This window comes from Suncus etruscus, chromosome 1 (genome assembly GCF_024139225.1).
Source record: "Suncus etruscus isolate mSunEtr1 chromosome 1, mSunEtr1.pri.cur, whole genome shotgun sequence".
Classification (NCBI taxonomy): Eukaryota; Metazoa; Chordata; class Mammalia; order Eulipotyphla; family Soricidae; genus Suncus; species Suncus etruscus.
Genome location: NC_064848.1, coordinates 185152320 through 185169158, shown reverse-complemented (window position 1 = coordinate 185169158; position 16839 = coordinate 185152320). Strand labels below are relative to the sequence as shown.

General features: G+C 45.8%; 1 protein-coding gene across 1 annotated transcript; it reads right to left on the bottom strand.

Annotated features, from left to right (window-relative positions):
• Positions 1 to 9872: 9872 nt before the first annotated feature.
• LOC126020439 (protein PET100 homolog, mitochondrial) lies at positions 9873 to 10402 on the bottom strand. Its single transcript, XM_049781913.1, has 2 exons — positions 10270 to 10402; positions 9873 to 10051 (listed from the first exon to the last, which is right to left on the bottom strand). The coding sequence occupies exons 1-2, from the start codon at positions 10400 to 10402 to the stop codon at positions 9963 to 9965; spliced, it is 222 nt and encodes a 73-aa protein (XP_049637870.1). The 3' UTR covers positions 9873 to 9962.
• Between the last annotated feature and the right edge of the window lie 6437 nt (positions 10403 to 16839).

Genomic DNA, 16839 nt, shown 5'->3' with positions numbered 1-16839 from the left:
GGGGTGGGAGGGGAAATCCTGTTCCTGACACTCTGAGAATCCTGGGAAAGATCCCAACACAGCTCTTTCCCAGACATCCTGGCTTCAGCAGAGAAAAGGGCAATGATAGAAGCCACAGGAATGAGGGATAGAATGTGCCCAACTTTCTAGCTAAAACCTCTGACCCCTAGGAAGTCCAAGATGAAGCTAGAAATGATTTTTCTAAAGGGCAGGAGATACAGTACAGGGTTTAAGGTGCTTGCTTTGCACGTGACAATGTGTGTTGGATCCTGGGTACCGAACATGGTTCCCCCAAGCACTGGGTGGAAGGGGAGGAGTGATCACTGAGCACTGAACCAGAAGTAAGTCCTGAGCACAGTTGGGTGTGTCCCTCGAACAATAAATCACTGTTTATTTTTCAAGGTACAAGGAGGAGTGGAAAAGTCTTCCCCAGGACCAGGATCAACCTACTACAACAGTTCCATGGTATCCTAAAGGCCGGACTATGCTTGATGTTTGTAGCTAGAGGCCTGAGCAGAATCCCGTAAACTGAGAAAAGTGGCTCCTTTGCTTTGTCTCTATGGTCTTCAAAGAACTCTAATGTTAATGGTGCAAAGACCTTTGAAAGTTTGACCAGTCCTTCAGCTCAAAGGTTAAAAATTTGAGTGTTGGTGAGGGGGGCCCCCCCAAGAGCCATAGCACAGCAGGGAGGGAGTTTGCCTTGCATGTAGACAACTAGGCCTTGATCTCCAGCATCCCGTAAGCCTCCTCCCCATACTGCCCAGAACCTGTCAGGAGTAATTTCTTTTTGTTGTTGTTTTGTTTTGTTTTGGGGCCACAGTTGGCAGTGCTCAGGAGTTATTCCTGGCTCTGAGTTCAGAAGTTACTCCTGCAGGGTCTGGGGGCCTATATGGGATGCCAGGGATTGAATCTGGACCTGCCGCATGCAAGGCAAACACCCTACCCACTATGCTATTGCTCCGGCCCAGGAGCAATATCTGACCACAGAGTCAGGAGTAACCCTGAGTGCCACCAGGTGTGGCCCAAAAACCAAAAAGAAAAGAAAAAAATTAAATGGGGAGCAGAGATATTATCGCAGGTAAGGTGTTTGCCAACTCAAGTTCAGTCCCTGGCACCCTTTATGGTTGCCATAACCCTACCAGAAGTGGTCCCTGTATACAGGGCCAGGAATTAAACCAGAGCCCTGCTGGTTTTGGTTCCCCCAAAATCATAATAAATTAAAATAATTTAAAATTAATTAAAAAATGCTGAGACCAGGGGCCTGGCAAATAGCACAGGAACCAGTGGAGGGTGTTTTGCATGTGTGGTAAACCCTGTTTTGATCCCTGGGACTCTACAGAGTTTCCAGGCATCTCCAAGTATAGCTCTGGAAGTCCATGGACACTTCTGGGGTGACCCTGGTGATGTCCAACACCACAGACCCTTGAGCCCCAACACTGAATGGTTCATTCTGGTTGACAAAGTATCGCCTGGAATGACCCTGGGCTCCCTGAACACTGCTTCGGAGCTCCCCCCAAATGAAATAAAAACAAAACCAGAGTGAGCAGGGAAAAAAATGACACCAACCCCTCCTCCCCTTGGCCAGCACTGGTGCAGCTTTCTTCCTCCCTCTGAGGCCACTGACTGAGAAACTCCGGTTTCCAAGAGGCGCAAGGCAGAATCCCAAAAATCTCACCCCCTTGTCACAGTCTCCTGAGAGCTTGTCACCTGAAAGTAGCAGCTCCGCTGGCTGAGTGACAGTTCCCCTTGGCCCCGGGAGTTTGAGGCCTCACTGAGGAGGGGGTAGAGAAACTGGGAGCGGGTGGGCTCTCTCAGTTGATTGTCTGCCGCTCTGTCTTTGTCTGTCACTCAGGAGGGAACCACTGGGGGCAGAGGTCAGGGAGACTGAAGGCAAGAGAACAAGAGGACTGTCCCTGTCAACATCAGTGAGATGTGGGGAGAAAAAAAAAATGAAGGCATGGAGGCAGGCACGGGATCCTGTAAGCTCCTGATCCCCTCTCTTAACTCTGTAGCTCCCTAAGGATTCTAAGCTTGGCTCCTTTTAGGAGGTGCAACTATCCAACAGACACTTCTCCTTGTCCTATGGGGGAACCCTGGATACCCACCTTCTCCATTTACTCTAAACCCTCTGGAACAAGGGATGTCCAAACCACACAGAGGGGGTTTCCATTCCACTCAACTGCCCCCTCCAGCACTTCTGGGCATGTCTGTCTCCCTAACCCCCAACCAACCTCACCCCTACCCCAGCTGCTTCATCAGATGCCCCCAGGCTTCCTGGCATGCATCCCTCTGCAATCCCCTACAGAGCCATCCCTAAGAGCCCCTGTTTTCAGGCTGCCCCTGCTTCCACCCGTGCATCTCCCCAGATTTTGCAGTTTCCAAGCAGACCCCCCCCCTCCAATGCTCCCCCTGCACACGGATCTGTCTCCCCAGCTCCAACCGTTTTCAGGCTTCTCCCTCTGTCCCTCCCTTCCTGTACACGAACCTTCTCCCCAGATCCTGCGGTTTCCAGGTTCCCCCCTTGTTTCCCGGTACACAAATTGGCCTCCCTGGGTTCGGCAGTTTCCAGAACCCCTTTGCTCTCTCGCTAGGCAGTTGCATCTCCCCAGATTCAGCTGTTTCCAGGACGCCCTCATTTATGCCCGGTACACGGATACCTCTCCCAGGTTCTACTGTTTCCAGGCCACCCCCCACTCCCCCAGTTCCCTTGTACACGGATCAAACTCCAGCTTATGTTGATCGCAGCTGCCTAAGGGAATCAGCAGGTTTGAGAAGGAGAAACAGAAAAAAGGAGGAGGAGAAATGTGGGCAGCCGGGAAGCGCCTCATTTCTCCAGTGACCCAGAGCCCTAAGCAGCTTGCATACGACTGCCTCTGGGCCTGCACTCTATAAATCGGTCCCTGGAGCCTGCCTGCCCCCCAACACTCTCATCTCTTCCTCCCAGCTGCTACCCACAGGGTCTGCACTCTCAGCTGAACATCCGCCTCAGGGTCCTTCCTGGGGGGTACAGGGGGTGCTTGTACATGCGCTGTGGCTGGCAGAGCTGCCCACATCTGGGCTGTCTTCTGGCCTCCCAGTCTAGTCCTGGCTGCTCCTTTCTGCCATTCCCTGCCCTTCTCAGGCCTACTCTGTTTTTCCCTCCCGTATCCTAACTCCTGGCAAAGAACTTCAAGGAGACGCAAAGTGTGGCCACCATGGCAAGTGGGCTGCCTCCAAAGCTTCTTTGGGTCCGAGTCCTATGAAGCTTCAGCTTTGAAATCAGTTGTATCTGGATAGTTACCTGGTCCCTTTCTCCAGTCTTTGGAAATACTGACTTTATCCACAAAAGCAATCTCTCTGCCTCTGAATTTGCCTTGGGAGAAGGGGTTAATGCAGGAAAAGGCAACAGTCACCTGCCAGACTGTCCCCTGATTCTTGATCCATTGGTTTTTGTGTTGGGGCCACAGCCAGCTGTGATTAGGACTTATTCTTGGCCTTGTGCTCAGGTATCACTCCTTGTGGGGTTTAGGGAAATTATTTATCTATTTATTTTGGTTTTAGTGTTACACCTGGCACTGCTCAGGGGTTACTCCTGGCTCTGTGCTCAGAAGTTGTTCCTGGCAGGCTCGGGGGACCATATGGGATGCCAGGATTCAAACCGGGGTCCATCCTGTGTTGGCCTCGTGCAAGGCAAATGCCTTACCGCTGTGCTATTGCTCCAGCCCCTGGTTTAGGGAAATTTTTTTGATGCTAGGGCTCAAAAGTCAGGCCAGCTGCATACAAGGCAAGAACACTATTCACTATACTATATAGCTCCAGCTCTCTTATCTAGTTTCTTGCCTTCGCTAACCCATTTTAATATTGCCCCTAAGTTGCTCCTGGAAAGTAGATTCATCTCCTTTTTTTTTTTTTTTTTCTTTTTTTGGTTTTTCGGCCACACCCGGTAGTGCTCAGGGGTTACCCCTGGCTGTCTGCTCAGAAATAGCTCCTGGCAGGCACGGGGGAACATATGGGTCACCAGGATTCGAACCAACCACCTTTGGTCCTGGATCGGCTGCTTGCAAGGCAAACGCCGCTGTACTATCTCTCCAGGCCCGATTCATCTCCTTTTTCTCACAACCAACCCACTACCCTTTGGCCTAAATCTAGTCATTTTGTTGGCCTCCCTGCTCATCTTGCTGATGGCAGTAAACATTCTGGGTTTCCCAGGGACAGACCAGGTTCCAGGTTCCTGCTGGACCAGGCAGGGACCTAACAGAGATTTGTTCAAAGGGAAGCCTACACTGGTTCGGACTTCTCAGTTCCCACACTCAGAAGGAACTTCAGTTCCACCTGCTGTAACATAACACCGCCTACCTCACAGACCAGGAACTGCAGTTTAGCTTGCTACAGGACTCATTCATAGAACTTGATGAATATGAGTTATGTACACAAATGCTATTAAAAGAAACCTGTGCAAGAAACCTCTCTCTCTTTTCTTCTCCCTGTTGTTTTTTTTTATTTTAGAACCACAACCAATGGTGTTCAGTGCTTACTCTTGGCTCTATGCTCAAGGAACACCCCTAGTAGTGTTCAGGGGACCATATGCAGTGTTAAAGATGAATCTTAGACTGTCAATGTGCAAGACAAGCATTTGACCGACTATTCTATGTCTTTGACCCACCTCTTGAGTTTGGGGAAAAAAAAAGTAGCTGGTTGCATAAGAGATGCTGGGAATCGAACCCCGGTCTGTTCTGGATCGACTGCTTGCAAGGCAATTGTCCTACTTCTGTGCTATTGCTCCAGCCCCTAATTTTGTCATTTTAAAAACACCAGTGACTGAGGACTGGAGAGCTAGTACAGTGGGTAAAGCACGTCCTTTGCACATGGCAGACTTGGGTTTGATCCCCTGCACTATATATGGTCCCCCAAGCACTGCCAGGAGTGATCCTGGAGCATAGAGCCAGGAATAAGTCCTGACTACTACTGCTGTGATTCCAAAACCAAATAAATCAGATTTTAAAAATTAGATTGAGGGCCGGAGCAATAGCACAGTGGGTAGGAGGTTTGCCTTGTACACAGCTGACTTGGGTTCAATCCCTGGCATCCCCTATGGTCCCCCAAGCCTGCCAGGAGTAACTTCTGAGCACAGAGCTAGAAGTAACCCCTGAGCACTGCAAGGCATGGCCCTAAAACCAATAAAATAAAATAAAATAAAATAAAATAAAATAAAATAAAATAAAATAAAATAAAACCAGATTGATACAGGAGTCAGAGAAATAAGACAGCTGACAGGGCATTTGCCTTAGAAGTGGCTGACCTCAGTTTGATTTCCAGCATCACATGTAAACTTTTTTTTTTGCCATACCCAGTGATGCTCAGGGCTTACTCATGGCTCTGCACTCAGGAATTATTCCTGGTGTTGCTCAGAGGAACATATGGGATGCTTAGAAGTAAGCATGGAGGGGCCGGGAAGGTGGCGCTACAGGTTAGGTGTCTGCCTTGCAAGTGGATGGACCGCGGTTCGATCCCCTGGTGTCCCATATGGTCCCCCCAAGCCAGGGGTGATTTCTGAGCGCATAGCCAGGAGTAACCCCTGAGCTTCAAACGGGTGTGGCCCAAAAACCAAAAAAAAAAAAAAAAAAAAAAAAAAGAAGTAAGCATGGGTCAGCTGTGTGCAAGGCAAGTGTTATGCACTCTGTACTGTCTCTCTAAACACCAGCACCACATTTAGTCCTCTGAGTACTACTAGGAGTGATCCTTGAGAGTAGAGCCAGGAGTAAGCACTGAGCACCCTTGGGTGTGGCTCAAAAAATAAACAAATGGAATCGGTACATTGAAAAACAGCAAACACCTTTAAACACGTGTCAGTACTCACTAAAATATACTTACAACGCATAAAATTAATACTATAACATGTAAATAATACCTCAGTAAATCTGATTGAAAACATACAACAAAAGTGGGGCCAGAGTGATAGCACAGTGGCAGAGTGTTTGCCTTGCACATAGCCGATCTGAGACCGAACATGGTTCAATTTACGACATCCTGTATGGTCCCCCAAGACTGTCAGGGATGATTTCTGAGCGCAGAACCAGGAGGAACCTCTGAGTGCTGCTGGATGTGGCCCAAAACCTAAATAAATAAATAAATAAATAAATAAATAAATAAATAAATAAATAAAAATAATTTTTAAAAAACATACAAAAGGAGGGGGCTGGAGAGATAGCATGGAGGTAAGGTATTTGCCTTGCATGCAGAAGGTCAGTGGTTCGAATCCTGGCATCCTATATGGTCCCCCTGAACCTGCCAGGAACAAATTCTGAGCATAGAGCCAGAAGTAATCCCTGAGCACTGCCGGGTGTGACCCAAAAACCAAAACAAAACAAAAAAAAATCAAAAAACAAAAACCCATACAAAAGGGGACCAGGTACAGGGGTTTAGAGTGATTTCCTTGACCAATGGCCAATCACAGACATTGAATATAAGGAGTGCTAGGAGTGATCCTGTGTGGGATATAGCTCAAACCCTCCTCCCATAAAGGACATCTGCTCTATTCTTCCTTCCTTGGCTCATTTTTGGTGTTCTGAGGACCCTGTGGTGCCAGAGATTGAACCCCAGACTCCTGCATGCTAAGCCTGTTCTCCAATCCACCGAGCTAATATCTCTGTGGTTCTTTTGACAATCAGGGACTCTGTAAGTATAATTGTTCCCAGTTCCTTAGTGTGTCTTGTCCCTTCTCCATCAAGTTGCTCACATCTGACCAGAAAATCCAGCAGTTTCTGGGAGCTGGAGAGATAGCATGGAGGCATGGAGTTTGCCTTACATCAGAAGGTCAGTGGTTCGAATCCCGACATCCCATATGGTCCCCCAAGCCTATTGGGAGTGATTTCTGAGCACAGAGCCAGGAGTAACCCCTGAGTGCTACTGGGTATGACCCAAAAACCAAAAAAAAATTTTTTTTCCCAGCAGTTTCTGCCCACACCCACCATCTTCTCAGCAGAAAATATGGCCCAGCTTCTCCACTAAGTTCCAAAAGAATGACAACCTACTCTTCCTAGGTAGTCTGGTCCATACCTCTGGGACATTCTTAGAATGGTTGGGTACAGGTTTCCCTTTCAGTATGAACCACAGCCATCCAGCATCACACTTTACACCCTCCTCAGAAACAGCCCAATTCCACAACTTAACTTGATGTAATTGCCAAGCCACTAAATTTATTTCTGATCTGTAGTTCCTGGACCATGTGACGGCTTGTGGCCTTGCAACACCAAAGAATTTTATAATATCATCAGCCTGGCAGATCATAGGAAATTTGATGAGAAAATTACCATATTTTTTGTACCCAAAGACATACTTTTTCCTCCAAAAGTATGTCTAATGGAACAAATGCCATCTGGAGTTGAAGCCTGAGTGCAGGGGAGGAAAGCATCTAAGTATGTGCATCTTATAGTCAGGTGCATCTTATAGAGAGAAAAATACGGTACATAGAAGACCACCAAACTCAGAGAGCCTAAACATTAACTCAGAAAACTCAACTAGCACTAACCACAGCTCAATAAATCCTTAGATTTTATAGTAATACCACGGACAGATATAACAATATAGCAATTTCAAATTGGACCTTGTTTATCTAGGTATTGATCATTCCAATTGCCTTTGTCTTCTAACAAACAATATGAAGTAAATTTAAATTTAGTGGCAAGGGGTCAGGCTTAGGTAGTAGGTGGGAAATTGGGGACTATGGTGGAGGTAAAATCACACTGGTGGTGTGTTAGGAGTTATGCCTGGGGCCCGGAGAGATAGCACAGCGGCGTTTGCCTTGCAAGCAGCTGATTCAGGACCAAAGGTGGTTGGTTCGAATCCCGGTGTCCCATATGGTCCCCCGTGCCTGCCAGGAGCTATTTCTGAGCAGACAGCCAGGAGTAACCCCTGAGCACCACCGGGTGTGACCCAAAAACAAAACAAAACAAAAAAAAAAAAAGAAAAAGAAAAAAAGAAAAAAGGAGTTATGCCTGAAACAACTATATTATAAAGAGCTTGGTAAACTGTGATGTTATAATATTTTTAAACTACATTTTCAGGGGCCCGAGCCATAGCACAGCGGTAAGGCATTTGCCTTGCACGCGGCCAACACAGGACGGACTCTGGTTTGAATCCCAGTATCCCTGTGTCCCCCGAGCCTGCCATAAGCAACTCTTTTTTTTTTTTTTTTTGGGAGGGGGGCCACACCCAGCGGTGCTCAGGGGTTACTCCTGGCTGTCTGCTCAGAAATAGCTCCTGGCAGGCACGGGGGACCATATGGGACACCGGGATTCGAACCAACCACCTTTGGTCCTGGATCGGCTGCTTGCAAGGCAAACACCGCTGTGCTATCTCTCCAGGCCCCAGAAGCAACTCTTGAGCACAGAGCCAGGAGTAACTCCTAAGCGCCAGGTGTGACCCAAAACCCACATATACATATAATATATTGTAAATAAAAAAAAATATATATATATAACATTTTTACATCTCACACCTGGGATCCCCTTCCTCATAAGATTTGCATCTGTTGTGGAGCAGATCTTTTGGAAAGAACTTCAATTCTCAACACTAAGTACCAGTGGACTAAATACCAGCAGGTAGATTTCTTATTCACAAGAGCCTCTCTCCGCAGCACAGCCATGCAAAGGATGAGTGGAAACCGACTTGTCGTATAGCGCCATCTTCTGGGAGAACCTGCAAAAGCCCGTTATCTTTCTAGTCAGTGAATTTGAATCCTGATTTGGTCTCACAAATTTTGTGAGGTTTTGTTTTGGGACCTGACTCTGTCCTCAAAGATCACCCAGACAGTGCTTAGGGGACCCTATGGGACGGCAGGGATCAAATTTGAGTCGTCTATATGCAAGTCAGTGCCTTTTCCACTGAACTGTCACTTGAATCCCCTTGTTTGGCTGTTTTGATCTTGTTTTGATTACCATAACATATATCTAAATTCTGGAATTTCTCAGAAGTATCTTAGGAGAGTGTGTTCTAGGAATCTTTTAACCTTCCAAACACATGGCCGGACTCTCAGGAATGGCAGGGATGGGTCCCCACTGAGACCTGGACATCCTGAAGCCAGTCAGTCTCTCCCACTCACCCCAGAGATACAGGGTTATGACATCCCAGGTTAATTCCATAACTTACCTAGAAAGAATTGGATGTGTAATGGATGGGATGGCACTGTAGACACCGGAAGAGAGGATTCCACAAGGCCTGTGATAGGAAGCAGACAAGAAGAAAGGATAATAGTGATAACGTGATAACTGCATAGATACAGAACTCCTTTCTTGCAGGAAACAAAGACATATGTGTGAGCAAGGAAGTCAGGATGTGTGTCTCCAAGGGGTCACGGGCTGGTTTGAGATATGACAGAGTCCTTGAACTGCTATTGAGTGTCATTGAATGCTGAGGGAAGCCTTCTACTCATTGAGGTTACTTCTTTCTACATCTTAGAAGCAATTTTTTTGGGTGGTTTTTGGCTTGGGACCACACCTGGATGTGTGTAAGGGTTTGAGGGAGAGAGAGGAGGGTGTCAGTCTCACAGTACTTAGATTCTGGAGACTGACCACTGGTTTGTGCATCAAAATGTGCTCTCACTAGTTGAGCTCTCTCCAGTCCCAGAAACAACTTTTTTTTTGGAGGGGGCCGTTCTTGGATCACACCTGGAAGCAATCAGTGATCTCTCAGCTCATAAATTGCTCCTGTTAGGCATGGGGGATCATATGAGATGCTGGGATTCAAACCACCGTCTGTCCTGAATCGACTGCGTGCAAGGCAAACGTCCTACCACTGTGCTATCTCTCTGGCCCCAGAAACAACTATTTTGGGTAATAGAAATTTTTTATCTAGCCCCTCTTTTGTGTGTGTGTGTGTGTGTGTGTGTGTGTGTGTGTGTGTAAAACGTATGTTATTTCATGCATGCTTGTGTGTTATTTCACGAGAGCTATTTCATAGCGGGCAGGGCTCCAGACTTGGCCGCTTCAGGAGCTGTGCTGGACAGCCCGAAGTAGCTTCTCTTCCCGCTGTTTCCTTAACCCATCCTTGAATTCTTTTTTTTTTTTTTTTTTTTTTTTTTTTTTTGTGGTTTTTGGGTCACACCCGGCAGTGCTCAGGGGTTTTTCCTGGCTCCGTGCTCAGAAATCGCTCCTGGCAGGCACGGGGGACCATATGGGATGCCGGGATTTGAACTGAGGACCTTCTACATGAAAGGTAAACACCTTATCTCCATGCTATCTCTCCGGCCCCCATCCTTGAATTCTTCCACCTCTCGGGGCTGCTCTTCTATCTCAGGAGGCCACAGCTCCCTCTTGTGCTGAATGACGTTGTGCTCAAACCAATCGGCCTGATTGGCAACCCAGAACATGGCCACGGGGAAAGTGAGGTAGAGAACCATCCGAAACACCTCCAATTTCACCCCCATCTCGGCAGCTCCCCTCTTTTTTATTTTTTAATTCATTTTTTTAAATGAGGAAACTTGAGAGTTTAATATTTTGGGTAATTTGCTTTGAGGCACAGAGGCGAGCTTCCCTCCCTTTCCCCTGGATGATGAGACCCAAGACCTCAGACAAGCAAAGGTTGTACATGTTCTATCTCTGAGCTATAATCCTGGCAGAGATGAGCTCTAATCCTTTCTGCTCTGATGGTCTGATTTCAGTCCACTGTTCCTCACCCAACCAGAGAGCCAAAGAGCCGGACTAGACGGTTATAGGCCATCACTGAAGACTGTCAAGCAGATAAGGGATGCCAGTTCTGGGTTTTGAGCAAGGAACTCTATTAGCAACGTGGATTATATATTGAAGAGGGGGAATAAGACTTTGAGATTTCTGGGGGCTCAACTGATAGTCCAGTGAACAGGGCACTTTTCTTGAATGTAGATAAACCAGTTTTAATCCCCAATATCACTAAACCCTGCCAGGAGTGATCCCTAAGCACAGAGCCAGGAGAAAGCCCTGAGCATTGCCTGATGTAGCCCCCAAATAAATAAAATATTAAGATTTCTGGGGCTTGAATGCTAGCACAGAGGGTAGGGCAGAACACTTGCTTGCATGCAGCCAACCCAGTTTCAATCTCTGGTATCTTATGTGGTACGCCAGGAGTGATTTCTGGGCACAGAGCCAAAAGTAACCCCTGAGCACCACCAGGAGTGGGCCTAAAACAACAAAAGAAAAATTGCAGTTTCTGTATGACTCACAGAAGGCAATATTATGCTTGTCTTATTTAAGGTCTATAACCAGGAGTGCTTGTTATGGGGGTTGCTCCTAGCTTCAGGGGGCATGCAGTGTCAGGGATTAAGTCTGGGGTTCTTCCACATGTAACAAACATACTTCTGTTTTATTCTTGTTTGTTTGTTTGTTTTTTTGGGGGGGTGTCACACCTGGCAGCGCTCAGGAGTTACTCCTGGCTACATGCTCAGAAATCACTCCTGAATTCACTCCTGGCAGGCTTGGGGGACCATATAAGATGCTGGGATTTGAACCACTGACCTTCTGCATGAAAGGCAAACGCCTTACCTCCATGCTATCTCTCCGGCCCTATACTTCTGTTTGTTTGCTTGCTTGTTTTTGGGCCACTCCCAGCAGTGGCTTCACTCAGAGGTTAATCCTGGCTCTGTACTCAGAAATTACTCCTGGCAGGCTGGGAGGACCATATGGAATGCCAGGGATTGAACCATGGTCGGCTACATAAAAGGCAAAAAGCCTTTCTCTCTGTGTTATTGCTCTAGCCCCTAGCATGCATTCTTGACCTTACATTACCTTCCTGCTCTATGAGTATTTTTGGAGAGATCACATGCAACAGTACTGAGAACTACTATTAGCTCTGTGGCTCAGGGGTTGATCCTAGTGGTATGTGTTGTGGGATTGAACCCAGACCTTCAGCTACAAAACAGGTACTTAGTCTATTGAACAACCACCACTCTAGCCCCTAGAAATTAACACATTTTTTCTTTTATTTTTTTTGTTGGGGGGGGGGGGGCATACACAAACCTGGTTCTACACTCAGAAATTACTCCTAGAAGGCTTATAGGACCATATGGTATGCCAGGGATTAAACTTTGGTAAAGCAAATGCCTTACATGCTGTACTATTGCTCTACTTTTACACTCACTTTCCATTCTAACTCACTTTTTTTGTTTGTTTGTTTGTTTGTTTGTTTTGGTTTTGGTTTTGGGCCACACTCAGCAGCGCTCAGGGGTTACTCCTGGCTCTGCACTCAGAAATCACTCCTGGCAGGCTCAGAGGACCATATGGGATGCCGGGAATTGAACAACCATCAGTCCTGGGTTGGCCATGTGCAAGGCAAACACCCTACCACTGTGCTATCTCACCAGCCCTCTAATTAACTTACTTTGTTTTTGATTTGTTTAGTTTTGGGGCCACACCTGGAGGTGCTCAGGAGCTACTCCTGGCATTGCACTCAGAAATCACTCCTGGCAGGTTCAGGGGGCCATATAGGGTGCCAGGAATCAAACCCAGGTCAGTCCTGGATTGGTTGTGTGCAAGGCAAATGCTCTACCCTCCGTGCTATTGCTCTAGCTCCCTCTAATTCACTTCTAATTCTAAAATGGCACCATCAACTCACTTAATTTCTGATTTTGTTTGTTTTGGGGCCAGACCCAGCTGTTCTCAGAGGTTACTCCTGTCTCTTCACTCAGAAATCACTCCAGAAGGGCAGAGGGAATCATATGGTATGTTGGAGATTGAACCCGGGCTGGCCACAAGCAAGGCAAGGGCCCTACTCATTATACTATCTCTCGGCCCAATTGCTGATTATTGAGGGGGCACCTGATCATGCTCAGGGCTTACTCTTGGTTCTGTGCTCATTCCTGGTAGGGATTGAGGGGCCTTATAGGTTTGGGAAATTGAACTCTGTTTGGACAGGTGAGTGTTCCACTTGCTGTAAGATATCCCTGGTCTGATTGCTGAACTTGCCACCAAATTGCAAAAGTCAAGTTCACTCAGAGTTTGAAGATTGGTTGTTTTTTGGGGAGCCACACCTGGCAGAGTTCAGGGGTCAGCTGCATGCAAGGCAAACACCCTACCACTGTGCTATGTTCCCAGCCCTGAATGTTGGTGTTTTTTACATAATACAGATAAGTTAGGGCAGTGGTCGGCAACCTTTTTTTTCAACTGAGCCAAATCTCAGCAAAATCACAATTGAAATTTGAGAGCCACATTTTTTTCTTGTTTTGTTTTTGGGTCACACCCGGCAGCGCTCAGGGGTTACTCCTGGCTTTATGCTCAGAAATCGCTCCTGGCAGGCTCAGGGGACCATATGGGATGCCGGGATTCGAACCACCAATCTTCTGCAGGAGAGGCATATGCCTTACCCCCATGGTATCTCTTTGACCCTGAGAGCCACATTTTTTTTTTTTTGGTTTTTGGGCCACACCCGGTAACGCTCAGGGGTTACTCCTGGCTATGTGCTCAGAAGTTGCTCCTGGCTTGGGGGACCATATGGGACACCGGGGGATCGAACCGAGGTCTGTCCAAGGCTAGCGCAGGCAAGGCAGGCACCTTACCTTTAGCGCCACCGCCCGGCCCCGAGAGCCACATTTTTAAAGCCGAAAACACATAGGATAGTACACTGTTTTTAGTTTCAATAAGTTTTTATTGGGAATATTCTGTATGCAAATATCCACATAGGTCGGGAGGATACAAATAACACAACTAATAAAACAAAAACGTTAGAATGATATTATTTGTCTATAACGTTAAATTCCATAAAATTTGCCTTACAATGTAGAGAAAATTACATCCTGACAATGACTGACAAAGTCACAAACACTAATATGAACATTGGCCTTGCATTTCTTGGATAGTTTGAGTAAGTCAGATTTGTATGTTGTTGTTTTTCATTTTAGGCACGATTTCAGGTTCTCATTGATGAGACGATTTCTCAATTTACTCTTGATAAGATTCATGCTTGTTTGCTTGATTGTTCGCATAAATATGTACACCCAAACAAGAAAAGAACAGCATACGCTAGCTTTTTTAGTTAATTATATGAGTCAGGAATACTATTCCAGGTGTTAAAAATCAACATATCTTCCTTCTCCAGGTCTCTCAAAGCAGACGACTTATGCTGTGAACTAAGTTCACATTTGCGTTTCTCCAGTCTTTCTAAATTAGCACAAAGACGTTCAAATTTCGAGCTCCACAGTTCTTTGTTTTCTAAATTCAGCAATTGCATTTCAAAGTTGCCAATGTCGATATTAAAGGGAGAAAATTTTAATTCCGTTACACTGGCTTCCAGAGGGTTTTTTTTATTTTTTTATTTTTTTGGTTTTTTGGGCCACACCCGGTGATGCTCAGGGGTTACTCCTGGCTATGCGCTCAGAAGTCTCTCCTGGCTTGGGGGACCATATGGGACACCGGGGGATCGAACCGCGGTCCGTCCTAGGCTAGCGCAGGCAAGGCAGACACCTTACCTCTAGCGCCACTGCCCGGCCCCCAGAGGGTTTTTTTTTTAACAAAGGCCAATGTCGCTTTGCTGTTTCTGAAATCCTGAAACCTCTTGAAAAAAGCTTTCCTCATATTTAAAAGTGCTGTTTTAAAATAGGTAATGTCAATATCAGAATTATTTTCTTGGAGATGTGTCAACAGGTTGGAAAGTGAATCAAAGTTTCTCTGTCAAAATCTTGAGCAAAAACAGATAATTTGTTTTCAAATGAAATAACTTCTTTTAACATCGAAAAAACTGTTTCCTTTCCCCTGTAGTTTATGAGTAAGCTGATTTAGATGTGAAGTAACATCCACCATGAAATACAGTTTTTGAATCCACTGATCATTTGTTAATTCTGGATAGTGAACACCCTTCCCAAGGAAAAATGCTTTGATTTTTGATAATAAGGAAGCACAACATTTCAAAATGTTTCCTCTTGATAACCAAAATGTGCTAAAAATTTGAAACCCTGCAATATGGCGATGTAACAGGTAAAAGAGAAAAACCTTTTAACAATCTTTAAAAGCAAGAACAGTCTTCCAGAGAAAAGTAGTGATTTCACTGAAAGGAAAAAATAATCTGTTGACAATTTAGTGTGTGCTGCAATAAACCAAACTAAAATACACACAAAAACAAAAACAACTCTTTGTTAAAGGCATATGATATCATATCATAAAGGAATTATGCTAGAAGACCTGAAACATTTTAAAAATAATTTTATATAAGCATATTTATTACAAAATTATTTATACTTGAGTTTCAGTCATAGAATGTACACGACCCTTCACCAGTGCACTTTCCCCACCACCAATGTCCCTGTTTCCTTCCCCTTCACCCTCCTCTGCCTATGTCAGGGACAGGCATTTTGCTTTTTTCTCTCTATCTCTCTTTTCCTTTATGACACTGAAGTTTACAAAATTTCCTTTATGACACCATGGTTTGCAATATTGTTAATTAAAGGGTACCATGCATGTCACTTATTCATTGTCAGCATCCAGTTCTTGTCCAAAGTGATAAGTTCCAACTATTAATGTCATAATGTACCTTTCTGAATTCTAACTGATCTCACCACTTTTTTTTTTTTTTTTGGTTTTTTTTTGGGCCACACCCGTTTGACGCTCAGGGGTTACTCCTGGCTATGTGCTCAGAAATCGCCCCTGGCTTGGGGGGACCATATGGGACGCCGGGGGATCGAACCGCGGTCCATTCCTTGGTAGCGCTTACAAGGCAGACACCTTATCTCTAGCGCCACCTTCCCGGCCCCTGATCTCACCACTTTTTATGGCAAGCTTCCTATCATGGACTAGTCCTCCTGTCCCTCATTCCTATTTTCTTTAGATATTATTACCATATTGTATGATCCCTGGAATCCCACAGAGCACTGCCAGGAGTGATGCCTGAGGGCAGAGCCAAGAACTAACTCCTAAGCATGGCTGGGTGTGACCCAAAAAACAAATAATAAAAATAATAATAAAGGGGGAGAGGGGAAATAAAATTGAAAAATAATAATAAGGGGCCGGGCGTGGCGCTAAAGGTAAGGTGCCTGCCTTGCCTGCGCTAGCCTTGGACGGACCGCGGTTCGATCCCCCGGTGTCCCATATGGTCCCCCAAGCCAGGAGCAACTTCTGAGCACATAGCCAGGAGTAACCCCTGAGCGTTACCGGGTGTGCCCCCCCCAAAAAAACAAAATAATAATAATAATAATAATAAATAATAAAGTCTATGTCATGGCTTCTATAGTCAGTGTCATCTAATCAGCCTCCTGCCTTCATTCTGAAGATGGACTGACAAGCAAAAAAATTAAACTGGAAGAAAGAAAAAGACAATACAAGATAGACGGGGCCAGAGAGATAGCACAGCAGTGTTTGCCTTGCAAGCAGCCAATCCAGGACCTAAGGTGGTTGGTTCAAATACCAGCATCCCATATGGTCCCCCCATGCCTTCCAGGAGCTATTTCTGAGCAGATGGCCAGGAGTAAACCCTGATCACTGCCAGGTGTGGCCCAAAAACCCAAAAAAAAAAAAAAAAAAAGACAAGATAGACGATTTTTCATATGACCAGATACATGTTTTCTCTTTATCCATATTTCTGGCTTCTTTTGCAGGGTTCAGTGGGGTCCACACTACATCCCTTGCTCAAGGGCTATTTCTGGCTCTCTACTCAAGTGTAATATTCTTAGTGATGCAATGGAAACTATATGTGGTATAGGGAACTCAAACTAAGGTTGGTGGACACAAAGCTAGTACCTTAACCCCTGTACTATCTCTCCAGTTCCAGATATCTGACTCCAAAGGCCTTTAAACTATGTATTTTCTTCTTGGTCTCTCTTGTTTTGTTCTAGCCACACCTTGCACTGTTCAGAGATTCCTCTTGGGTTTGTGCAGGGGGATTACACCTGGCTGGCTTGGGGGACCA